The sequence below is a fragment of the Armigeres subalbatus genome, chromosome 1 (genome assembly GCF_024139115.2).
Source record: "Armigeres subalbatus isolate Guangzhou_Male chromosome 1, GZ_Asu_2, whole genome shotgun sequence".
NCBI lineage: Eukaryota > Metazoa > Arthropoda > Insecta > Diptera > Culicidae > Armigeres > Armigeres subalbatus.
The window spans coordinates 146,756,708-146,778,874 of record NC_085139.1 but is presented as its reverse complement, the minus strand read 5'-3'; the positions used below and the strand labels follow the sequence as shown (position 1 = coordinate 146,778,874).

Below are 22,167 nucleotides of genomic sequence, written 5' to 3'. Positions count from 1 at the left end.
TAAAATTTTTAAATTTTAAAATTAAAATTTTTTTAAATTTTAAAATTTTAACGACGCCATTTTTAAATGAAAAATATTGATTTTTCATCATTTTGAACATAATTTCGTCAAACAAAAGGTGTTCTAGTGGTTGATTCGAAGAGTTTTTGTGCATCCACAATTGTTTTTGATGCTATTATATCTAAGATGGGCTATTTAAACATTACCGCAACATTAGGACATACCACAACGATAGGACGTTTTATCACACTTGTATACTGCCGTTATACGCATAACTGTCCCATGTATATAGGGAAACCCAGCAAACATGGGACAAATATGCGTATGACGGCAGTATACAATTTTTGAAAAAAAAACTGATTTGGATAGGCAGCCCCCACAGAGGAGGGTTTGATAAAACGCTCCGTTCTCGCTCGCTGTTTAGAAGCTGTTTATGTTTAGAAGAAATTTATCATGGATTATAGCCTCCCGAATCAGTTAATTATCGTAACAGCTTCCGAAAAACTTCTCTCACGGTATGCTACGTATCGATAGTGTATACATGCATGATAAGTGAAAAAATTGATTCTCCTTTTGATTCAAACCCTCAGCACTTTATTTCGGTTCTGAGAAGTGTTACATGTGCCTGGGCTTTTAAAACAGAAGTGAATAGCCTATTTCCGATTCGTGTAACGATTGGAATGGATCACATAAATAGGTGATAATTAAATCGTTGAGTTACAGAATTATTGAAATCGCTTAAAGTGTGAACGAATCGATTTGTTGAATTCCTTAAAATCCAAAACAGAAAATCCAGTCAATGACAATAAACGCTTCACCATGAGCACAATAAAATTTGCTTATCACTGATATATTGCCGATTAGTGCTGTGAAAAATCGCCCATCACTGACGGCTTGTTCCAGTTCGGCAAAACCAGGCAGCCCTTGCTGGCGATGACGATTCGAATTTATAACGGGCAATAACGGGCAATAACATTTAAAAATTTAAAAATTTAAAAACCTCAAATTTTAAAAATTTAAAAATTTAGAATTTTAAAATTTTAAAATTTTAAAAATTTAAAATTTAAAAATTTAAAAATTTAAAATTTTAAAATTTAAAAATTTAAAAATTTAAAAATTTAAAAATTTAAAAATTTAAAAATTTAAAAATTTAAAAATTTAAAAATTTAAAAATTTGAAAATTTAAAAATTTGAAAATTTAAAAATTTGAAAATTTAAAAATTTGAAAATTTGAAGATTTAAAAATTTAAAAATTTAAAAATTTTAAAATTTTAAGATCTAAAAATTTAAAAATTTAAAAATCTAGAAATCTAAAAATTTAAAATTTAAAAATTTGAAAATTTAAAAATTTGAAAATTTAAAAATTTGAAAATTTGAAGATTTAAAAATTTAAAAATTTAAAAATTCAAAAATTTTAAGATTTAAAAATTTAAAAATTTAAAAATTTAAAAATTTAAAAATTTAAAAATTTATAGATTTAAAAATTTAAAAATTTAAAAATTTAAAAATTTTAAAATTTTAAAATTTAAAAATTAAAAATTTAAAAATTTAAAATTTTAAAATTAAAAATTTTAAAATTTAAAAATTTAAAAATTTAAAATTTTTAAATTTTAAATTTTAAATTTTTAAATTTTAAATTTTTAAATTTTAAATTTTAAATTTTAAATTTTAAATTTTAAATTTTAAATTTTTGAATTTTTAAATTTTTAAATTTTAAAATTTTTAAACTTTTAAATTTTAAAATTTTTAAATTTTTAAATTTTTAAATTTTTAAATTTTTAAGTTCTTGAATTTTTAAATTTTTAAATTTTTAAATTTTTAAATTTTTAAATTTTTAAATTTTTAGATTTTTAAATTTTTAAATCTTTCAATTTTTAAATTTTTAAATTTTAAAATTTTAAAATTTTTGAATTTTTAAATTTCCAAATTTAAATTTTTATTTTTTTTAAATGTTTTAATTCCTAAATTTTTAAATTTTTAAATTTTCAAATTTCTAAATTTTAAAATTTTTGAATTTTTAAATTTTTTTTTCAAATTTAAATTTTTATTTTTTAAATGTTTTAATTCCTAAGTTTTTAAATTTTTAAATTTTTAAATTTCTAAATTTTTAAATTTTTAAATTTTTAAAGATTTAAATTTTTAAATTTTTAAATTTTTAAATCTTTAAATTTTTAAATTTTTAAATTTTTAAATTTTTAAACTCTTAAATTTTTAAATTTTTAAATTTTTAAATTTTTAAATCTTTCAATTTTTAAATTTTTCAATTTTTAAATCTTAAAATTTTTAAATTTTTAAATTTAGGAATTAAAACATTTAAAAAATAAAAATTTAAATTTAAAAATTTAAAAATTTAAAAATTTAAAAATTTAAAAATTTAAAAATTTAAAAATTTAAAAATTTGAAAATTTAAAAATTTAAAAATTTAGGAATTAAAACATTTAAAAAATAAAAATTTAAATTTGAAAATTTAAAAATTCAAAAATTTTAAAATTTTAAAATTTAAAAATTTAAAAATTGAAAAATTTAAAAATTTAAAAATTTAAAAATTTAAAAAATTTAAAATTTTAAAAAATTAAGAGTTGAAAAATTTAAAAATTAAAAATTTAAAGATTCAAAAATTTAAAAATTTCAAAATTTATAAATTTTAAAATTTCAAAGTTTCATAGTTTCAAAATTTCAAAGTTTCAAAATTTCAAAATTTCAAAATTACAAAATTTAAAAATTTAAAAATTTAAAAAATTTAAAAATTTAAAAATTTAAAAATTTAAAAATTTAAAAATTTAAAAATTTCAATATTTCATAATTTTAAAATTTTAAAATTTCAAAATTTCATAATTTCAAAATTTTAATATTCAAAATCAAGCTACCATTTTTGCATTCGTATATCATGAGGCTAACACGATGTTACTTTTATGCCCAGGGAAGTCGAGACAATTTCCAAACCAAAAATTGCCAATCGAACCCAGCGGCCCTCAGCATGGTCTTGCTTTATAGTCGCGCATCTTGTTAATTAAAATTATTTGTTAATTAAAACCGCCAACCGATGATCTCACCATTCTTTCATGGTAGGTATCCGCAAATTAGATGGGCCAATGTTTCAAACAAATGTTCCGTTTAGTATTATTCAACCATCAGGAGCATTTGCTTAGAAAACATAATTACATCATGCATACTCGTTCTACTCGACCTGCTACTTGAGAGAACGCGGTCTCTTCTCCAGTTTAGTCTTACATTTAACCATTCGCCGGCATATCCACCAGGCGCGTCCGCCCATAGTACATTGTACAATGACGGAAACATCGGTCTACTGGTGATGTGAAATTGAATTGCAAATTAATGTTTATTTCTGTTTTGACCTGGATAGGAGTCAAATTCGAACAAATGCCCATATGGGGGTTGGTGAGAAACAAAGCGATAACAATTAGTAATTCAAAATGCAGTCCTTTGTTGAACGATACAACGTTATGTTTCAGCTGCCAAAACATTTGATGATAGCTGATGAGAGATGAACGATTATCCAAAAGCATCAAACGCTGTTTTAGCTTCAACAGACGCTTCGAAGATTTATTAGTTTGACACAAGCAGTGGAAAAGTATTTGAGTTTGTTCTATGCGAAACATTCAACGGTTTTAGCTCTTTATTGGATGCTAAAAATGTAAGAATCCAATTTTAAACATGCACTTTAGCTTTCAATAATCATTTATGAAGGTTATTATATCAAATTGGAGACCTCATAGGTTCAGCTTTGGTAATGCTTCTGAAGGTAAACAATTCAGCATTTTGCTCATTTTCTCACACTCTGTGGGTTGACTACTGAAGGAAAATTTTACGAGCAGACCAACCTTCGAAATGTTTACGACCAATTGTTTGGTTTACATGAAAATAACACATCCGCATGAAGGTGACTAACATCAGCCACCTGCTACCTTGTAATGGTGGATTGAATATTAAACATGTTTTCCAAAGCGATTGGCTAACCTAGCTTTGTGAAACTTTGATGTCATAAGTGGTTGATAATGCTCATACATTCCGAAGCAGGCTATAGCCATAGCCAGCTGGCTTATAAGGCTGTGCTCGTATTAAATCTTTTATGGTGCCCGGAAAGTAAGCTCTCAAGACGAGGAAGTTTCTTCCTAACTGAGGCAAACCGTTTTCAACTACAAAGTCAACTAACGGGTACGGGTCAGAAATTTAATGAATAAAACACAGTTTACCAACAACAGGTTGGCTGCCAGAGGCCAATATCATACTGTGATAATCAGAAAAAAGGGACACAAAAACAACCGCGAATACCGAATTTCTTTTTCCTCCGAGAATAAATTATTCAACGTCACTTATGCATGGACGAAAAATTGCTCCTCGTAACCGTGCCGCTTCCAGCAGAAAATTGCTTCCCAGTCCTCGATGCCATTTGATTCAGTGGTTTCCAAATGTTAAATACTTTGTATACTCTCTGATATTTCCAAATCATGTCATACGAATGCGAATTGAATTTCCTATCTCATCAGTTAAAAAGTAGCGTTTTGGAGAAAATTGCTGTACGAATGGGATAAAATTATCTCGTCTAACATTCCATGTTCTGGCACTCGATCCCCCATGGGTAAACACTGATCCAACCAACAGAGGAATTTCATCGTGCCCATCTTTTGTTTTCTGTACATCTTCGACAACCACCACCACCACCTCTACCCGTGGCAGGAAGGTGGAAGGTATCGGAACGTGTGCTCAAGTGACGGTTCTTGATTACTTTTCGCAGTCACCATCACTCCTCGTTGACTGACTGAAGCATAGCGGCTGGACGGGGTGCAGATTGGATGATGAGTTAACAGGAAAGAAAAATAACCGCAATTTTCTTACCCAGTGAGAAACTAAACCCAAAGAAAAATCTGCGAAACGTGTACAATAGGCAAAAAAACTCATCCGAAGAAAATACAACATAAGAGCAAATCACTGTGACTACCATCTTGCTCGGGAACATGCTTCAATACGGGTTGCAACGAAATTCCGTCTATTCCCATGGTGCAGAGGAATTGCGAAGTGAAGAAAATAGACAAATAATATGAAGTTGCATCTTTTTTCAATCTAGTGGAAGACGTTAAGTGCTATCAGGGTTTTGAAGATTTGCGACCTAGGATAGTGTCAGCATTTTAAACAGGTACCAATCGCCTTCTTCCACAGTAGGATGGCATAGAAAAGCGAACTCTACATGGATGGGAATGGTTGAAGGGGTATATACTCTGATTTTAAGCGGCTTTGCTCAGCTCATCCCCGTGCTCGATGCCAAACCACGCCACAACCATGGGAAAGCGGCCAGCAAACACCCTAGGATTAGTGATGATTGTGGGATCGGCAGCACGAAAATGTATGCGCAGGAACTACGGGGTTGAACGCATGCAGTTTGACTTTTAAATGATAGTCTTGGGATTAGGTTCAAGGCTGTGGCTGTAATGAGCAGCTCGAAAGGGGTCGAGATTTGCACAAATTAATTAATGTTGGAAAAATTGGTGTACTTTTGACAAGGTGTCAAACACGGGGGCAAAAATTTAGGGCTATGGCGTGCGTCGCATACTATCGAAAGACGATAAAAAAAAACAAATTAATTCACCTACTAGTGATACTGCCACTCACGCAAAAAGCCGACCTTTTTGCCTTTCTCGTATACTAAGTATACGTAAAGGCTATATGATCGCTCCAAAAACAAACTTTTTATAGAAGGCCCGGAGACCCATAGTGTTATATACCGATCGACTCAGCTCGACGAATTGAGGTGATGTCTGTGTGTATGTGTGTGTGTGTGTGTGTATGTGTGTGTGTCTGTGCGCACCCACACAAAAAAAAATGTCACTCATTTTTCAGGTACTTATCCTTAACCGATTTACTCGCAACAAGTTGCATTCGACGCAGGGTATTCTACCATTGTTTCCTATTGAAAATTGGTCGGATCGGACTATGAGCTCGGAAGTTATGGCCAAAATACCACTTTTTTTATAGAAAAAATGAGTAAAAAAATGTCACTCATTTTTCAGGCACTTATCCTTAATCAATTTATTCGCAATAAGTTGCATTCGACGCAGGATACTCTACCATTGTTTCCTATTGAAAATTAGTCAAATCGGACTATGGGCTCGGAAGTTATGGCCAAAATACCACTTTTTCATAGAAAAATTGAGTAAAAAAATGTCACTCATTTTTCAGGCACTTATCCTTAACCGATTTACTCGCAACAAGTAGCATTCGACACAGAATACAGAATATCATTGTTTCCTATTGAAAATTGGCCAGATCGGACTATGGGCTCAAGAGTAATGGCCAAAATACTATTTTCATAATGCACGAGAAAGGCACCATCACCGCTAGGCGGATTAATCAGGGTTTTTTAAGTTTGCAGTGCTCAACTAGTTGACATGCAACAAGTTCCACTCGATGAAAATCCTTTTCTAGTTTCATTAATTTTTGCTATAACCGATTTTAATTTTCTATTTACGTTCACATGTTCATCACTCATCATACTCATAATTGTTTTGAGTATATTCATTAATCATCAATATTAATCATTGCATACATCGCTTACGCTTTTATTAATTAATCCTTAAACATAATCATATAACTTTTATACCTTTTAATAATCCAATAGAGATCCTTAGAGAAAAAATAATTGATTATTGATCACTATGCATCGCAAATCATTCAATTTGTCTATTCATAACCATTAACCATTGATCATATCGATCGTCAATCATTAATCATACACATATTGTGTCAATATTTATTCAGGATTGGTAATCGTTATTCATACTCCAAACGTTTTATTCATTAATCATGATCGTTAATCATTGTTAAAAATTGTCAAACCTAGATTTTTTAGCCTGCAACAACGGACAATCATCCAGAGATTGCGTATAACCATCAATTTTGTATCGTAAAACTTCCGAAACCATGAAAAACTAACTGCTCAAGTCTAAGTCTACATTCACAAAAAAGAACACAGAAAGTATAAAAAGATTGGTCATAAATTTAAGGAAAAAGTCATAATTTGTAAAATTAATGAGCAACGTCGCCTGTGTCGTTGCATCAGAGCGGAACACTGGTTTTAAGTTGTGGATTGGGTGGAAGCATAAGACCAAAAATTCAGTTCGAATGGATGAATATGAAAAAATAAAACAAATACGCCTCTCTATGGCGCGCATACGTTCACTCTTCCGAATTATCTAAAGTGAATCCAAACCGTAAAGATAAATAAACACTAGCCTAGTCATGGGTTAATTTAGTTTTGAGGATCAGATGGTAAATCATTCTTTTCTACGCACCGCTCTTGTTGCCGTCATCGACATGTCCGGCCCGCTTGTTTCATACATAACATAGCCTGAATGTGGCCATATCACGAAACCAAACGAGGTCGTTAACTTCATGAGAAGTAACGTAGCACTTGTTGTACGAGGAATCTGTTTATGGGGCTGCTCGATTGGGATTGCTGCATGCATGCATTGGCGCACCAGATACACATTGACAGCGTGAAAACATAACAAACAGGCGAAATAATGGCATGCGAGGCACACCACAAAAAAAAACATTGAACGGGATCCATTCTGCCGATACCATGTTCTACATGTAGTGTCATTTTCGTACGCGTTTGCGGATGACACGAGAATGTTCAGTTCAAAATCATGAGTTATGATCATAACGACCTCAGAATGTTTTTGTTGGTATTATTACAATATTTTAACAATATAACAACTTATCTGAATTTTTTAAATCGAACAAAATTTTTCAAAGACTTCTTTATTTTATTTTAAAAGTATGTATGGCAGAAAAATGCCAAGCAACAACAAGTCTCGTTCGTACTAAAGAACCGCTAATTTTTTGCCCCGATTGTCCCACTTTTAAGGTGCTACACCATACATGTCGCGAGAAATACACGTCGGTACTCGCGCATTTAACGACAGCCGACATATTGGTTCATGTGCGGTTCCAGACCAGTCCTGGCTGAGGCTGCGGCTGACAGTTTGCTGACGCTATTGCAACATTATCGATTCACTCAGGCTGGCAGCCGCAGAGAAGAAGTATTCCCATTTTTATGCTACGACCAGCCGGTTTCCACTGCTGGTTTGACCGTATATAGGCGCACCACAAGCTCCGAGGGCCGCTCGATTCGGGCACCATAAGGCGGCAGAGTGCGTCTTTTTCGTTGCTGTTTGTTGTTTGTGCTCAATTTTCATGCCTTCGTTTTATCTTTTACCTTGCATCAAAGCGGCAGATCACAATTAAATAGTTATGTGTAGATTACGGTTCCTTTCGAAAACCTGTTCTACCGACCAAAGATGGCATAATGATACCATCGAACTACTAACAGAGCACGACAAACCTTTTTTAATGTTTGTTTTGTTTAATTTTGTACGTTCTCTGAATTGTAATGATCGATAATACCAATGTCAAAATTAGCAACTGAATAATTCAGTACGCAGCATTCCCAAATCGAATTGAATTCGCGTCCCCAACTGCCCGATAAAACAATATTTCACTTTTCCTTGACTAAACCCAAGACTTCGCCTATCTGCTGTTATCCACTCGCCTTTGCGTAGCATTATTTGTGCCTTCTAGCTGCTATGGGTTTCTCTCTAAAAATATCACCTTCAGGGCAGAGAAAATAATGGTCCGGGATAAATCATGTGTCACCGACGCGTAACTTTCTCATGAGACGCGCATATGCCGGAATGTGTCCCGTTTCGGTGCGCTTCACAGCATCGGACAGTTTCAGCTTCCAATGCTGCACACTGACGTGCCCGCGGATAGCGATCAGGGGGCATCGTGTTGTTTAAGATAAACACTTTGATCAGGCATGAATTTAGTATAATGCGATGGTTATCAATAACGTCTATTTAATCCTACACGGAATCATCAAACATGTCTTTCACTTTTGTTTTCAACATGTAAATTAAAGTGATAAATATGATAATATGTTTGCATCTAGCGACTACAATGTAAATATTGTTGAGACTTCCTCACATGTCGAAGAAAATTTTTCTTGCATTTTGGTTTAATTGGATTTCAAACCAGCAGGTTACATCCGGGACTTACCAGTTAAATAAATTCTTTTTAATTTGGAAAGAAGCTTAGAGCCTTATTTCGGTAGACCAAGCATGAGTAAAATAATGTCTGTGTCACTGTCCTCTGGCAGTTAGTTTAGGTCCAACAATCGTTCTAGTTCTTGCTGTAGTTTCATTTCATTCTTGAAAAAAAGGTTTTCTGTTTATCTAATCATATTTCTACGAAATTACAGTTTTGCTTTGTTTTATTCGTTGCACTCGTAATTTTACAAAGCTCTCTTTAGACTTATGTCCCTTCGACCTTTTGTTCTTTAAACCTTTTATTTTTTCGTCTTTGGCTTTTTTTAGTACATTTCGTAGAAACAACGTGGAGTCCATCATTGACGTTGTTACGTTATGTAGCAAAGGTTACACACATAGCAACCACTTGGAAGTCCACTATAAGGTTGGCCATAGCGGTCACAGCGTTAAGTGGACCAATATCCATCAAGCCGACACCCTAGACCTGAATAGGTACAAATTAACTGCGGTAGTGTTACGTGCGTGCGACGCTGCAATGCCGAAAAAATAACTACCGAGAAACTGTGGGCCACAAACCTTCTAATAGAACGCGAACATCGCGAGCCTTCGGACAACTAGGGTATGGAGCCCACACAGACGAGGCTAGTGTTGAACGTCGCACAAAGCACAAAACTGCGAATTTCTTGTGATCCATACATAAAACGCGACGCGAGACTGGACACAACACTTATGGTTCTTACAAACGAAAAAAGGATTTTTTTAAAAATTACCTTTTTGTCGACCGGTTTCGGGCTCGATGCTGCCCATCTACAGGACGTGGTCCAACTGGTTACAAAGAGGGACGATTACATTTTGTACTTGGCACAGTACACGTCGAAAAGAGATAGCTTCACATTATTTTTGTTTCGTCAAGTGGAAGAGGGAAGATGATATTGGGGCTTCATCTTCATTCATTAGCGGCTGTTCGGCAGTGGCGATGTATAGAGATTCCCAAGCGTTTAATTGGGAATACTTCCTTACGCACTTTTTTAACTTTGCCTGTTCCCAATCTATAGTGTGGTCAAGTTCGACGGTGTGCGCTGCCACACTCGAGTCGTGAAACAGCCATTCTCCGCTGCGTTTCTATGCTCCCTTAGACGGACCTTAAATTTCCGGCGCGTTTGGCCAATGTACACTGCAGGGCAATTTTACAGGAATTTCATAAATGCCTGACATATCTTCTTTCAGATTTTATCTTTCAAAGCACATAAACAATCTTTTAGGGTATTCCACTTTTATAGACTGTTTGAAATCCATGTTCCTTGAGGATATGCTGAACGGCGTTTGTTACCTTCGGGTAGAAAGGTAGACTTATCCTTCGAACCTCCTCCTTCTCCAGGTTGCAGTGTAGTGGCGTTTTGACGGTGTTTTTTTCTTTCATGTTTTCTAAGAATTTTTCGAATAAAGTTTTCATCATAACCGTTCAATTTCGCTGCTTCATGGATCTTCATTTTTTCCGCTTCGAACTCCATCTCCTCCATTGGAATATTGAATAGTCGGTGCGCCATCGAATGAAAGGCAGCTTGCTTTTGGGCACCAAAATGGTTGGATTCTGATATTATGTATCGATCGGTGGACGTTGGTTTACGATAGATACCAAACTTCAGCGTATTGTCCTCTTTTCTGATGATCAGAAGATCCAAGAAAGGGAGGGTGCTGTTCTGTTCCTTCTCAACCGTAAACTTGATTGTTTCATGTTTGGAGTTCAGCAGATCAAGTGTTTGTGGGAGGTAGCGCTCTTTAATTATCGCAAAGACGTCGTCCACGTAACGCCTCCAGATTCGAGGGGAGAGTTTTTCTTTTGTCAGATCTACTTCAAAATCACTCAAGAACACATCCGCCAAAAGTGGTGATAGTTTGCTGCCCATGCTGAGACCAAACGTTTGTTTGTAAAACTTACCCCTGAATATGAAGAAATTTTGCTTCATACATACTTCTGCCACAGTTAGGTAAGCGGCGATGTGATTGGGGGGTGCTCGTTTTCTCTCTAGGTGTCTGCGCAAGCTTATAATAGCTTCAGCCACGGGTACATTTGGAAACAGCGCAGTTACATCAAATGAAACCATTATTTCTCCTCGTCGCATCTCGACATTCTTCAATTTGTCCACAAGTTCTACGGAATTTTTGACGTTTAAACCGTGGATAACCGGATACTTCCTCATTTCGTCTATCAACCAGGCTGCCATTTTTTCCGTTGGGGTGCAGATGTTTGAAGATATGGGCCGCATTGCTACCGGATTTTTATGTATTTTCGGCAGACAATACAAAGACGCTACTTTTGAATTAGGGACATGCAACCTTCTTTCAAGCGTATCTTCTCCCATCAAACGAGCAACATTTTGCCTAGTGCAATTAGCCTCCTCAACCATCATGTTCAGCGGGTCTCGCGGCTTACCATTTTTGAATTTATACTCTTCGTACGGGCCGGAGTTAATCATGTCTAAAACTCTACGAACTCTACGACTACGAAACCAGAGTTTTGAACGCAGTTAACTCCGGCATATCGAAAAAAATAAGAATAACTCAAAAAAACGTGACAAAAATACAAAATGATCAGGAAAAGGCTGAAAAACAATCTCTAAAAAATGAGTTCTTGTGATCCATCTGCTTACCGATGTCCATAACACCAACTTCAAGATCTATTCTGTCGCCGCCAATATAGTAGGTAGATGAGCCACTTGAAGTGTTAGCGATGGAATCCAAAGCTCAGAATTCGTGTTATTCGGTTTTGATCCAACGTATTCCCGAATTCCTACCACACTCTAGTCGACAATCTCCAATCAATAAACCAGGAGCCCAAAACGTGGTCCGATTACCAAAGTTAATTGGACAGTTGTTCAAATATGGGTGAAATGTCACAGATTATCAAATTACCAAAGCGGACTTAAGTCTTTTATCTTTTATTGAGAGGGAAAAGCCAGCGGGAGTGGAGTTATGAATGAATTTCACTCCTTCTCCCGTAGGCATAAAACCTCTTGTTTTTTCATATCAACAGTTTACAAACCAAATGATACATTCTTGGTGTTTTTTTTTAAACTTAACTTTAACGATACAATATTGGAACATTTTCACTACGACTAACATAACAAAAAACTTGACTTACATAGTGTTAGACAAATATCGACAATTTTTTTTTTCAATGTAGAACGCGACAAATTAAAATCGAATACTCTATAACATTGATTGAAAATTCTACAAATACTACTAATCGGTTCATTTTGGCCATAATTTGTACGGGAAGACGAATAAAATTGTGGGAACGAAGATCACGACGACGAATATCAATATCTATAAGACGGACTAAACAACCACAGTCAATGTTTGAGAGCAGAAGGTCAGATATAAATGAAGCTTTAGCGACATCACGTCGTAAATACAGCGGTTCAAGTCCAATGAGTTGGCAACGATCCTCGTATCTTGGGAGGTTTTGAGGATCATCCCAAGGCAAGAGACGAAGCGCAAAACGCACAAACTTGCGCTGGATAGACTCAATGCGTTGGATGCCATTTTGATAATACGGGGACCACACTACAGCTGCATATTCCAATATTGGTCTAACTAAGGAGCAGTATAGCGCTTTTAAACTGTACACACTTGTGAAATTTTTTGTAACTCGAAATAGAAATCCAAGACTTTTCGACACTTTTGAAGAAATGTACGCTATGTGGTCCTTGAATGAGAGCTTACAGTCAGGCATAACCCCTAAGTCTTTCACGGTTGTATCCTTCCTTAAAGTTATGTCAAAGATTTTGTAGTCAAAATTTATGATTGAATGCTTGCGAGCAAAACTTATAACAGAACATTTAGAGGCATTCAAAACCATCCGGTTGGCAACACACCATTCGGCAAATGGGTTCAACTGAGATTGCAGGTATAAAGCATCGGTTACGGTATGCATTACACAATAGAGTTTGAAATCATCTACATACGAAACTTTTAAGCAGTCGATGGAGAAGTTTACATCATTTAGATATAATAAGAAAAGTTATGGTCAGAGATGGCTTCCTTGAGGTACGCCTGATGTAACGTTGAAAGATGTTGATATATTATTTCCGATTTTGACAGACATTTTACGACCAACTAGATAGGAACTGAGCCAATCTAAGATGTTTTCCTGAAAACCAAGTGAACACCGCAATCTGATGATTAATTTTATCAAAGGCAGCTGATAGATCAGTGTATACTGCGTCAACTTGAAGACGATTCTGTAGCGAGCGAGCTATAAACGATACGTATGATACGAGGTTTGTGGATATGGACCTTTTAGGGATGAATCCATGTTGAGATTCAGTAATATAATTACTGCAGCTGTGTGATAAAAATGCTAGAATAATAACCTCGAGCAGTTTCGCCATTGCGCAGAGAGAAGCGATCCCACGGTAATTTGAAACTTCGCGTTTGTCTCCCTTTTTATAGACTGGAAAGATGTAGGATGTTTTCCAAACATCTGGAAAAGTCACATACAACTGGGGGACCAATGCACCAAAAATAATAAAAAGCCAAAAATTTGATTTTCTACATAAAGGTATTAAGAGGTTTGTCCTCATGTTTTCATTGCCTTCCTACCTTATTTTTGGATTTCCTTTTCTCCTGGATTCTATTTTCTTTTCTTTATGGGCGTCCCGAATACATTCTTTTTTCGTCGTAGATCGGTTTTCCGCCACTACCTTTCTGCTTCGGCCTGCGATCGAAGATTCCGGCTCTGTCACAATTATCTTGAAGTATTCATGAAGCCTCAGAACGATGGCAATACACTTTCCATGCAGAATTAATTTTCTGCGAAGAAATTCGAGATTCGAATTTAGTTCACACTGCTCTACTTAGTTCCGTACAGTTAGAGGATTTTTTCTTTGTCGATGAGTTCTTAGCCCTGAGCCGACACCTCAGCCGAAAAAAATCGTTCTCGTTCTCGGCCGTACGAAAATAATTTTTTTTGATAAATATCTTGCCTGTGCATATGCACAGCACATGTTTCGAAATGGTCAAATTGATATGAAATTTGCGAAAAAATATCTACGTGTCTTGGAGGGACTTGAACCCTCAACGTCCTACTCTCTAGATAGGCGTGATACACAACAAGACCACTTAAAAGTCATGTTGGCGGAAAAGCCATCAGAATCCGAGTACCATCCTCCATTGTGGTTAGCTCTTGTTCTGGCATGTCTTGCGAAGGATCATGATTGTTCCCACAGCAGTGGTGCCACTTGACTACACAATCTACGGAGATTCTCAGGACGAGTTAACTACGAGTAGATACAGTGTCTGGCAATTGAACTGCTACATAAGTGAGTAAAATAATATAATACAAAATACGTATTGGGATCTAGTTCTACAAAACATCGTCAAACCGTGGTTTCGTCGTAATTTACCAGGAGTTGGGTCTTACGACAGGATTAGACGTCGGCTCAAAAAGTGAAGAAAACCCAACTAAGAAGTTTTTAAGGTTCATTTCAAGCTGCGAGCGGTCCGTGAGTTCGCCGGAATTTCACTGTCTGGAATATGGTGGAGGCCGTGTCTGCCTAAAACTGTTTTTTGTGCAAGCTCTGAAGCGACATCTGGTGGCATCTGGTAAAATGACACATGAGCACCAGCGGGCCTCATGCAATGCGTTCCTCGATCGTGTACGTGGTTAAGCTCAAGGAGTATTACCAGCGGTATCGTGTTGTCGGGTTTGTGATTTGGAATGTCGACGTGGGTGGCGTTGAGGTTTGGTTTGTTATGCAAGAAATGATGTTCGAGCCTGATTTTTCTACAAATGTGTGGCACCATCTCTTTCAAATGGTACATTTGTGTTCGCACTTTATCTGTTTTAAACAAAGGAAAACACAAAAAATCCTGCCATAATTCGAACCGATGACTCGAATCGTTTATTAATTTTGTGAAATGTCTCCGGCGCATTTCATCTCGCGTCAAAATCTTTTGGAAAAAAATGAGTGCTTCCCATCACTTTTGACGTAAACTGACGTCTAACGAGAAGGCTCGGATATAGGGTGTAGAACGGAAATTTCCAAATACGAGACTGTCACGAAATTAGGAGAGATTTCAAAAGCTAAAAGTACCTTTATCTTTCATTTTATTATCGATCGATTTGGAAACTCTTGCTACAGAAATTTAAAATCACTCATAGCATCAAAACCAAAGTCAGAATCTTGTAAGAAAATGTTAATTTTCGATACCGACAGCCAAATCGGTTTGGGATTTGTCTATAAATTTTTGTTTCGTGTGAAATTTTTCTTAAGAGTTGCTCTTCAATTGTTTTAGCTTCTGCCATCTCATGAATAACTGTTATTCTGGTTAATCTTGATACATTATAGATTATTCTCAAAAATTTGTTTTGAATCAACTGAAGTTTCCTTTTGTGTGTTTTAGCACAGCCATCCCATACAGGAGAATCGTACATTATGACCGGTAATACAATCTGTATATAAACTGCTGTCTTGTTAATAATTTAGAGTTTTGAATTTCTGTTTATCAGAGGATACAATTTTTTAAGTAAAACGTGACATTTTGTTCTTATTTTATTTATATGCGAGCGGAAGATAAGTTTCTCATGAAAAGTGAGTCCTACACAGTATAAAATTCTATTTGGCAATCATCTGGGGGTTGTGGAACATCAGATGTATAGATATTGTAAACAGGACCTAATGAGCTTCTTTGTGGAACTCCTGCTGGAATTGAAAGAGTCTGTGAGGAGACATTGTTTATCACAACCCTCAAGCTCCTATCGGCAAGGTAATTTTGTATAATGTTTGTGAGGTATATTGGAAAATTATATCTATATACACGGTTAAAATTTTGAATATTACACGCCATAGAAATATTTGAACCGATATTTTTGTGTCTAATAACCTCAATTTTACATCCAACTTTTTCTTGTATGCAATATTGAATACAAGCTATATTTTAAATATGATGGAAAAATAAGTCGAATCGAATGGAGCCTTTTTGTTACATCATATATGCTGTAACATTTTCATACGGTGTAGCTTATAAAGAAGGCCTTCGTGCCACGCATTGTCAAAGGCCTCCTTAATGTCGAGTAGTACCATGAACGTTGATTTGGCTTCGGTCTTATTTTTTTAAGAACATTATTTTGAGCTTTTTGTTAAAAAAAATATTTTGAGCTTTTTAGTGGAATGTCTTCACTTGCCATACGAGTTTGTACAATCCCATTTAGATCCACCACTTTTTTTTGTTGAACTGAGCAACACATTGTAATTGATGCGTGGTGGAGTGGGATTTTCTAAAGCCGAATCGCTGGTCTGGGATTATTCTATTATTACTAATGTGTTCTAGTATCCGATTTAGAATGAGCTATTCAAATAGTTTACTGATTGACGATAAGAGGCTGATTAGTCTGTAACTGGAAGGCGAAGTGGGATCTTTTTCTGGTTTTTGTATAGGAATAACCTTGGCGCATTTCCAAATGGACGGGAAGTACTGTAGATCCATACATTTACTTAGAATGCTAGTCAGGTGGGGCAGGGTACGGATGCTGAGGTTTTTCAAAACAAGGTTAAATATGGAATCGAATCCGATTGCCTTCATATTTTTACTATTTTTGAGAACTAACCTGAATTCGTCTAAAGTTATTTTTTTTATTATTGATAGCACGATGTATTCCTTAGTGTAGTTATTGGAAAACGATTTTTCACTTTAAGCGGAGGAATTTGTTAGAGTTTGGATTTTAGGATTTTTGTAAGTTTCAGAATGGTTTGGAGCAAGATTCTAATTTATATAAATCTTGTTGGAAATTTTGGTTTTTTAGACGTGATAGTATAACGTACCAAATCAGACAACTGAGCTGCGAGAATTTTGTCGTTTAGTTTACCTGCCCGTTGGCATCTTCTTCTGATTGTGTTTCGTTTGGAAATAAGGATCTTCGTTACTGCGTCAATTTTGAAGGAGTTACTTACATGCGCTGAAACTTGGCGGATGCATCTTTCTTCGGCAGATGAGATGGCTGCTTTTAGATTCGCTAGTACTCGATCGACGTCTTCGATGCTTTCTAGACGGGGCTGCGCATCGATGCAATGGTCGACACTGCGTTGAAACTCGATCCAGTTTACGTTGTGATAATCTTTTCTGCTTGCGCTTGACCGGAGTGTCGATGAAGAACCGATTTGGAGTTCAACCGGGTAGTGGTCCGAATTCAATTCGTGGATGGTAACTGGGTCACCGATGCGGGAATCATTCGTCAGGAAAATATCAAATGTAGATGGCACGCCGGCTGGCGAGAAGAATGTTGGGTTTTGGGGTGCATTGACAATGTAGAGTCCCAGTTGTGAATCATTGAAGAGTAGTTCCCCGTTTTTGTTACGCCTGTGGTTCCACCAAGCCTCATGGCGGGCATTCAAATCACAACCGATGATGAACTTCTTCCTTATCCTTGTTAGTTTAACTAGCTCTTCTTTGAATTGTTTGCTAGTCCCGTTGGAGTTATAAACACTGTTTTGGACAATAGACTGCAACGATGAGTAGTTCTCCGTTGTCCGTTGTGATTTCAACTCCCAGCGCCTCGATGATGGTGGTCCTGAAATGCGCCCCGATGGTAAACTTGATGTTGTGTTTAACAGAGATCAGCACTCCACCCCCTGTTTGAATGAGTGCGGTCCAACCGGATGGTGATGTACCCGGGTAGGTAAAATGTTTTGCCCGGTTTGAGGTGGGTTTCAGTAGCTACTAAGATGTTAATGTTGTGACCTGTCATCAAGTTTAGCACCTCGGTGTTTTTCCGCGCAATAGCACGGGCGTTCCAAAGGAGTGTCTTCAAATAATTAGTAGTCATAGGTCAGGACAAGATTACCAATCAAGCGAACTTGTTCCAATCGGGTGGAATATTGCTGAAACTTGTCGCACATCTCATTCAGTATATGCTGCAGATCAGCAGCCGTGTAGTGTCTGGATGAAAGCGTTTGCCAAACAGCCGGTGGGGTCGGCTGTCTACTGTTTCGAAGTAGAGCAGGGAAGTCTTCCAGATGGGGAGTGCAGTCCTTTCTCTTCTTCTGCCGGGTTGGTTGGAGGAGGAGGCGTGTTGTCTGATTTGTTTTGTACTCTACACACTTCAGGCAAGTGCAATCTGATGTTTGCCACCGCAGTTGATGCATTTGGCTTCAAAGTCCACAGTGTCCTTGAAGGGACAGGAGCCCGTCTGGTGGTCTAGCGAACATAGGTTGCACCTAGCTCTGAGGCGACAGTTGCGTGTGCCGTGTCTGTAGTTCAGGCCCCGTATGCATTTCGTGACATCCTTATTCGCCCCACGATATGCGTCCCATGAGACGATAACGTCTAGAATCACACGAGCAGCCTTGAGTGCACCTAGTGTCACTGAGCCTTTGGGAAAGTGAACGAGATAAAGGCAGTCGCGGTATTCTGCATCCTGATTGTGTCAAGCCATAGGAAATATTGCCAGCGGCCGTAGCTTGTAGCGGTATTCCAAGTCCGCCTTGATGCTTTCCTTGTCAATTATGGGCAGCCGCGAACCACTGCCTTGAAGGGCTTCTCTGATCGGATGTCAAAGATGTAAAATTCCGCTTTGCATTTTTTCAGGTAACTTTTGGCTTTCTGATAGTCCTTTTTGGAGGCAAGGACCACCTTGATGCCGTCTCTGCAGAGTGTGTAAACCGCACTCACACTGATTGCTTTCATTGTTGCTTGGAATTTGTCCAGGCGGACAGATTTCACCATCAGCAGGGGGATTTTTCTAGAGTCAAGCGTTGCTGCTGCTGTTGCCCTTCTTCTTCGTTTTCCGGCACATCATCAAAATCACCCAGATCGCAGTCGTTAATTGCTGCGCCCCCGGTAGAGTACCGGTTTTTAGACAGGATTGAGTCGAGGACGAAAAGATCTTCGCAATTTGAGGTCTGGCGTGCTGGCCGTGGTGTTGGCAGATTGATCGGCAGATGCCGTCTTTTTTCGCCGTTGTGACATTTTACGACCGACTGTTTCTTTTGCCACTACTTTCGTTCGCGTTCGATTTTACCGTATCAATAGAATTGCGTCCGTCTCGATTGATGCTGCTGGCCGACCTCTCGATGATTTACCGCTAAACGGCAAGACTACCGGAGCGCCACCATAACATCGCCACACCGATAAAACTGCTCGCCACGAAAACTCGTACAAAATAACGTGCGAGTGTATCTAATGAAGTATAATAAGCCCCGCCCCTTTGGTAAACGATATTGGTGCACACTTTGACTATGCGTTTCCACATTCACTGTTGGGGCGGGGCTATAATGACCCACCGCTTAATTTCATGTGTGCATAAAAAGAGCCGTGTTTCGCGCAAGTACGTCATTTTCGTTCGAGATTTCAAGGAGTTCGGTTCCATGCAGTACCATCTGCAAGAGGAAGCAGCTCTCAAGTCAGATTTAATCGCTAGATTCAAACTATTGAGTGGTTGCTGATAATGATTGATAAAGCACATTATTGAAAATAAATCGTCGCTTGTCAGGACCACTATTATATTCGAAAGAATGGTAAAGGATGTATAACATTATTGGCATCAACTGAAATTTTCTCGCAAGAGTGGCGGCGAAATTTACTCGCAAGGTTCTGACTTTTGTTTTGTTGGTAAGTTAGTGATTGGAAATGCGTTTTATTGAAATTAAATTGGACTATTGAAAAAAAAAAAATGGTTGACAACAGGATTTTATACAGAAGAGGGTTGGATCAAAGTAAAAAAACATAATTGCTTGGCTATAGTACAAACAAGCGTGCGTTGGACGCTGCAACAAATGTATTCGTATGAATGGTGTCTGAAGCGTTAAAAAACTGATACTTACATGACGCTACAATTATCATTGCAACAAAAGCTTTTTCTTAGTTTAAGTTGAGCGGTCGTGACTTGTACACAACTTTTCAGATTTTTTCTGATAACTATTGCGAGTTTTTATGCCATTGTGGAGATGAAAATCTAAATTAATGAAGTGGTAGTGTATTTCTCGCACATAACCAAGGCACGAACTTTTTCGGTTCGAATCAACATTTTCTTTATTATTGTTGAATGCAATGGACGGCCGTTTTAAATCCAATAGTGATCAACTAGTCTTTGACTTCTGCCGAATGCCACTCGGATTTTCTTAGGATTTTGAGGACTCTTATGAAAAGTTGTTTATTGATTTTTCTAGCATGTTTTCTACTTCATTATTGCATAAAAATTCGCAATAGTAATATGAAAAAAAAATCCTAGAAGGAAGTACCACCGACGCAATCCAGCGCTATTTAACGATAACTGCTTCCATCAGTGGTGTAGGATTGCGTAGGTGGGCTCAAATTAGCCCAACAGCGACGTGAAAAGCTCTTGTTTACCAACTTAACCAATTTTCTTGAAATGTGATCGCTATTGAATTTGATAACAATCGGTCATTGCGTTCAAAAGAAAGTAGTGAACAATACCAAAAAGATTGCTGTCTTGGCTAAATGCGAGAAAAGCAATACCACTATTATGTGGTTTTTCTAGACGATTAATCGATTGCATGTTGTTTCCAGCCGATCAGATCTCATCAGAATTTTCTTCCATTCGAAAATAGAAGGCATTCCAAAGCATGATTAATTTATTGTTATTATTTGTGCTTACCTTTATTTCACAAGTAAGCATAAAAAGTCAAGTCTGGGATGAACATGTGACCCTAGTCGCTGTAAAAAACTGCATACGTCTTTGCTATCGAAAACGTCATTCTCGCGATCATATCATGGAATCGAGTGAGGAACTATCGCGATTCAAGTCCGTAAATAGGCCAACGACATCTTCTATTCGTGATGCGTCAACGCTCATATAGTGCAACGCTAGTCTGCCTTAATGAGCCCTCAATTAGTGCCATTACGTATCCAAAAATAGCGTGAATTACAGCGCAAGAAACTTCGTCCTAATCATACATTTTTAAGAAAGGGTTCATGTACGTAGGAATTGAATTCATGCTACGCATATTAATCACATGTCATACGTCAAAGCTGTCTTCTAATCTGTTACCACTCAAAATCCACCATAATCTAGAAAAATAATTTGTTTACACTCTAGACACCTCCTTCGGTGCGATAACATCGACCATTTCTTTGGAAAACCAGCCGAATACGAAGAAACTCCCCGAGAAAAAATGGTCCTACATATTGATAGATAGGTGTCACGTTACACCATATAATGTGCGCAACGGCAAAATAGACAAAACAACAAACAGTGCACGTTGTTTTCGGTTTTCCATTCTCCCCCATCGATCGTGTACAAGCAAACAGAGATTCTCAATTTACAATTTCCAACGTGCTTTGTATCATTTTTTTGTCATTGTATTTTCTGAAGCATCACTCAGAATAAAATTGTTGGAAAACAATTCTTACTATGGGTGGAGTAAAAAAATGATTTAGATCGAACTTGAAAATGATTTGGATCAGACTGTCATGATGCTTGCAAAAGAATTATAAGTCTATCATGAGATCACTCTTACCCATAAATTGTCATCGTTGTGAGCCACTGATATATTAAATAGTGCTCACTCACTATCAGTTGCACTTGCACCGGAACAAATTTCAAGTGATAGCCACGAAATCCAGCGCTGAACGATATGCTTCAGAAACGCTGATAGTGAACTTATCAATATGATTGCAATCAACTTTAAGTCGCAATGTGATCACACTGTACTAACAACGATTGCACGTGTGAACAAAATATTTGTATATCACTTAAAACTACTTAAAATATAACTCATTGAATATTTTTCACAATTACATTCACTGTTCACTTTTACGGCAAGAATGGCAAAACTGTTATTCGTATATTCGTCTACATAGGCTCAAGTTGGAAAGATCGTTGCACATTTTTACTAGCGCATTTTCCCCATTTCTTTAATAGTCAAACCCAAACTATTCTATCTAGAAAGCGCAAACTCGCACGTCAGCCAACCTGCATCGTGAAATTAATCTAAAAAGACTGGAGACCACGTTCCAACATTCAGTCAGCATCCATAGATGCAGAGTGTAAACGCTGCTAATACAAATTGGTCTACCGATGCTTAGCTGGTTTTTCTTGACGTTGAACAGGAAAATTAACGATGTCGACCGTATGAAACTA

At 36.7% G+C, this 22,167-nt stretch overlaps 1 protein-coding gene across 3 annotated transcripts in view; it reads left to right on the top strand.

The window, feature by feature from the left end:
- The window catches only part of LOC134205216 (uncharacterized), a 117,761-nt gene that overhangs the window by 62,159 nt on the left and 33,435 nt on the right, over positions 1-22,167 (top strand). The window contains exon 1 of one of the 3 annotated variants that reach the window (XM_062680267.1): positions 21,910-22,156. The exons of the other annotated variants lie outside the window; for them this stretch is intronic. Coding sequence (XP_062536251.1) covers positions 22,105-22,156 — 52 coding nt within the window. The 5' untranslated portion in view covers positions 21,910-22,104. Of the gene's footprint in view, positions 1-21,909; positions 22,157-22,167 lie in introns of those variants that run through there. 3 annotated transcript variants of the gene reach the window in all.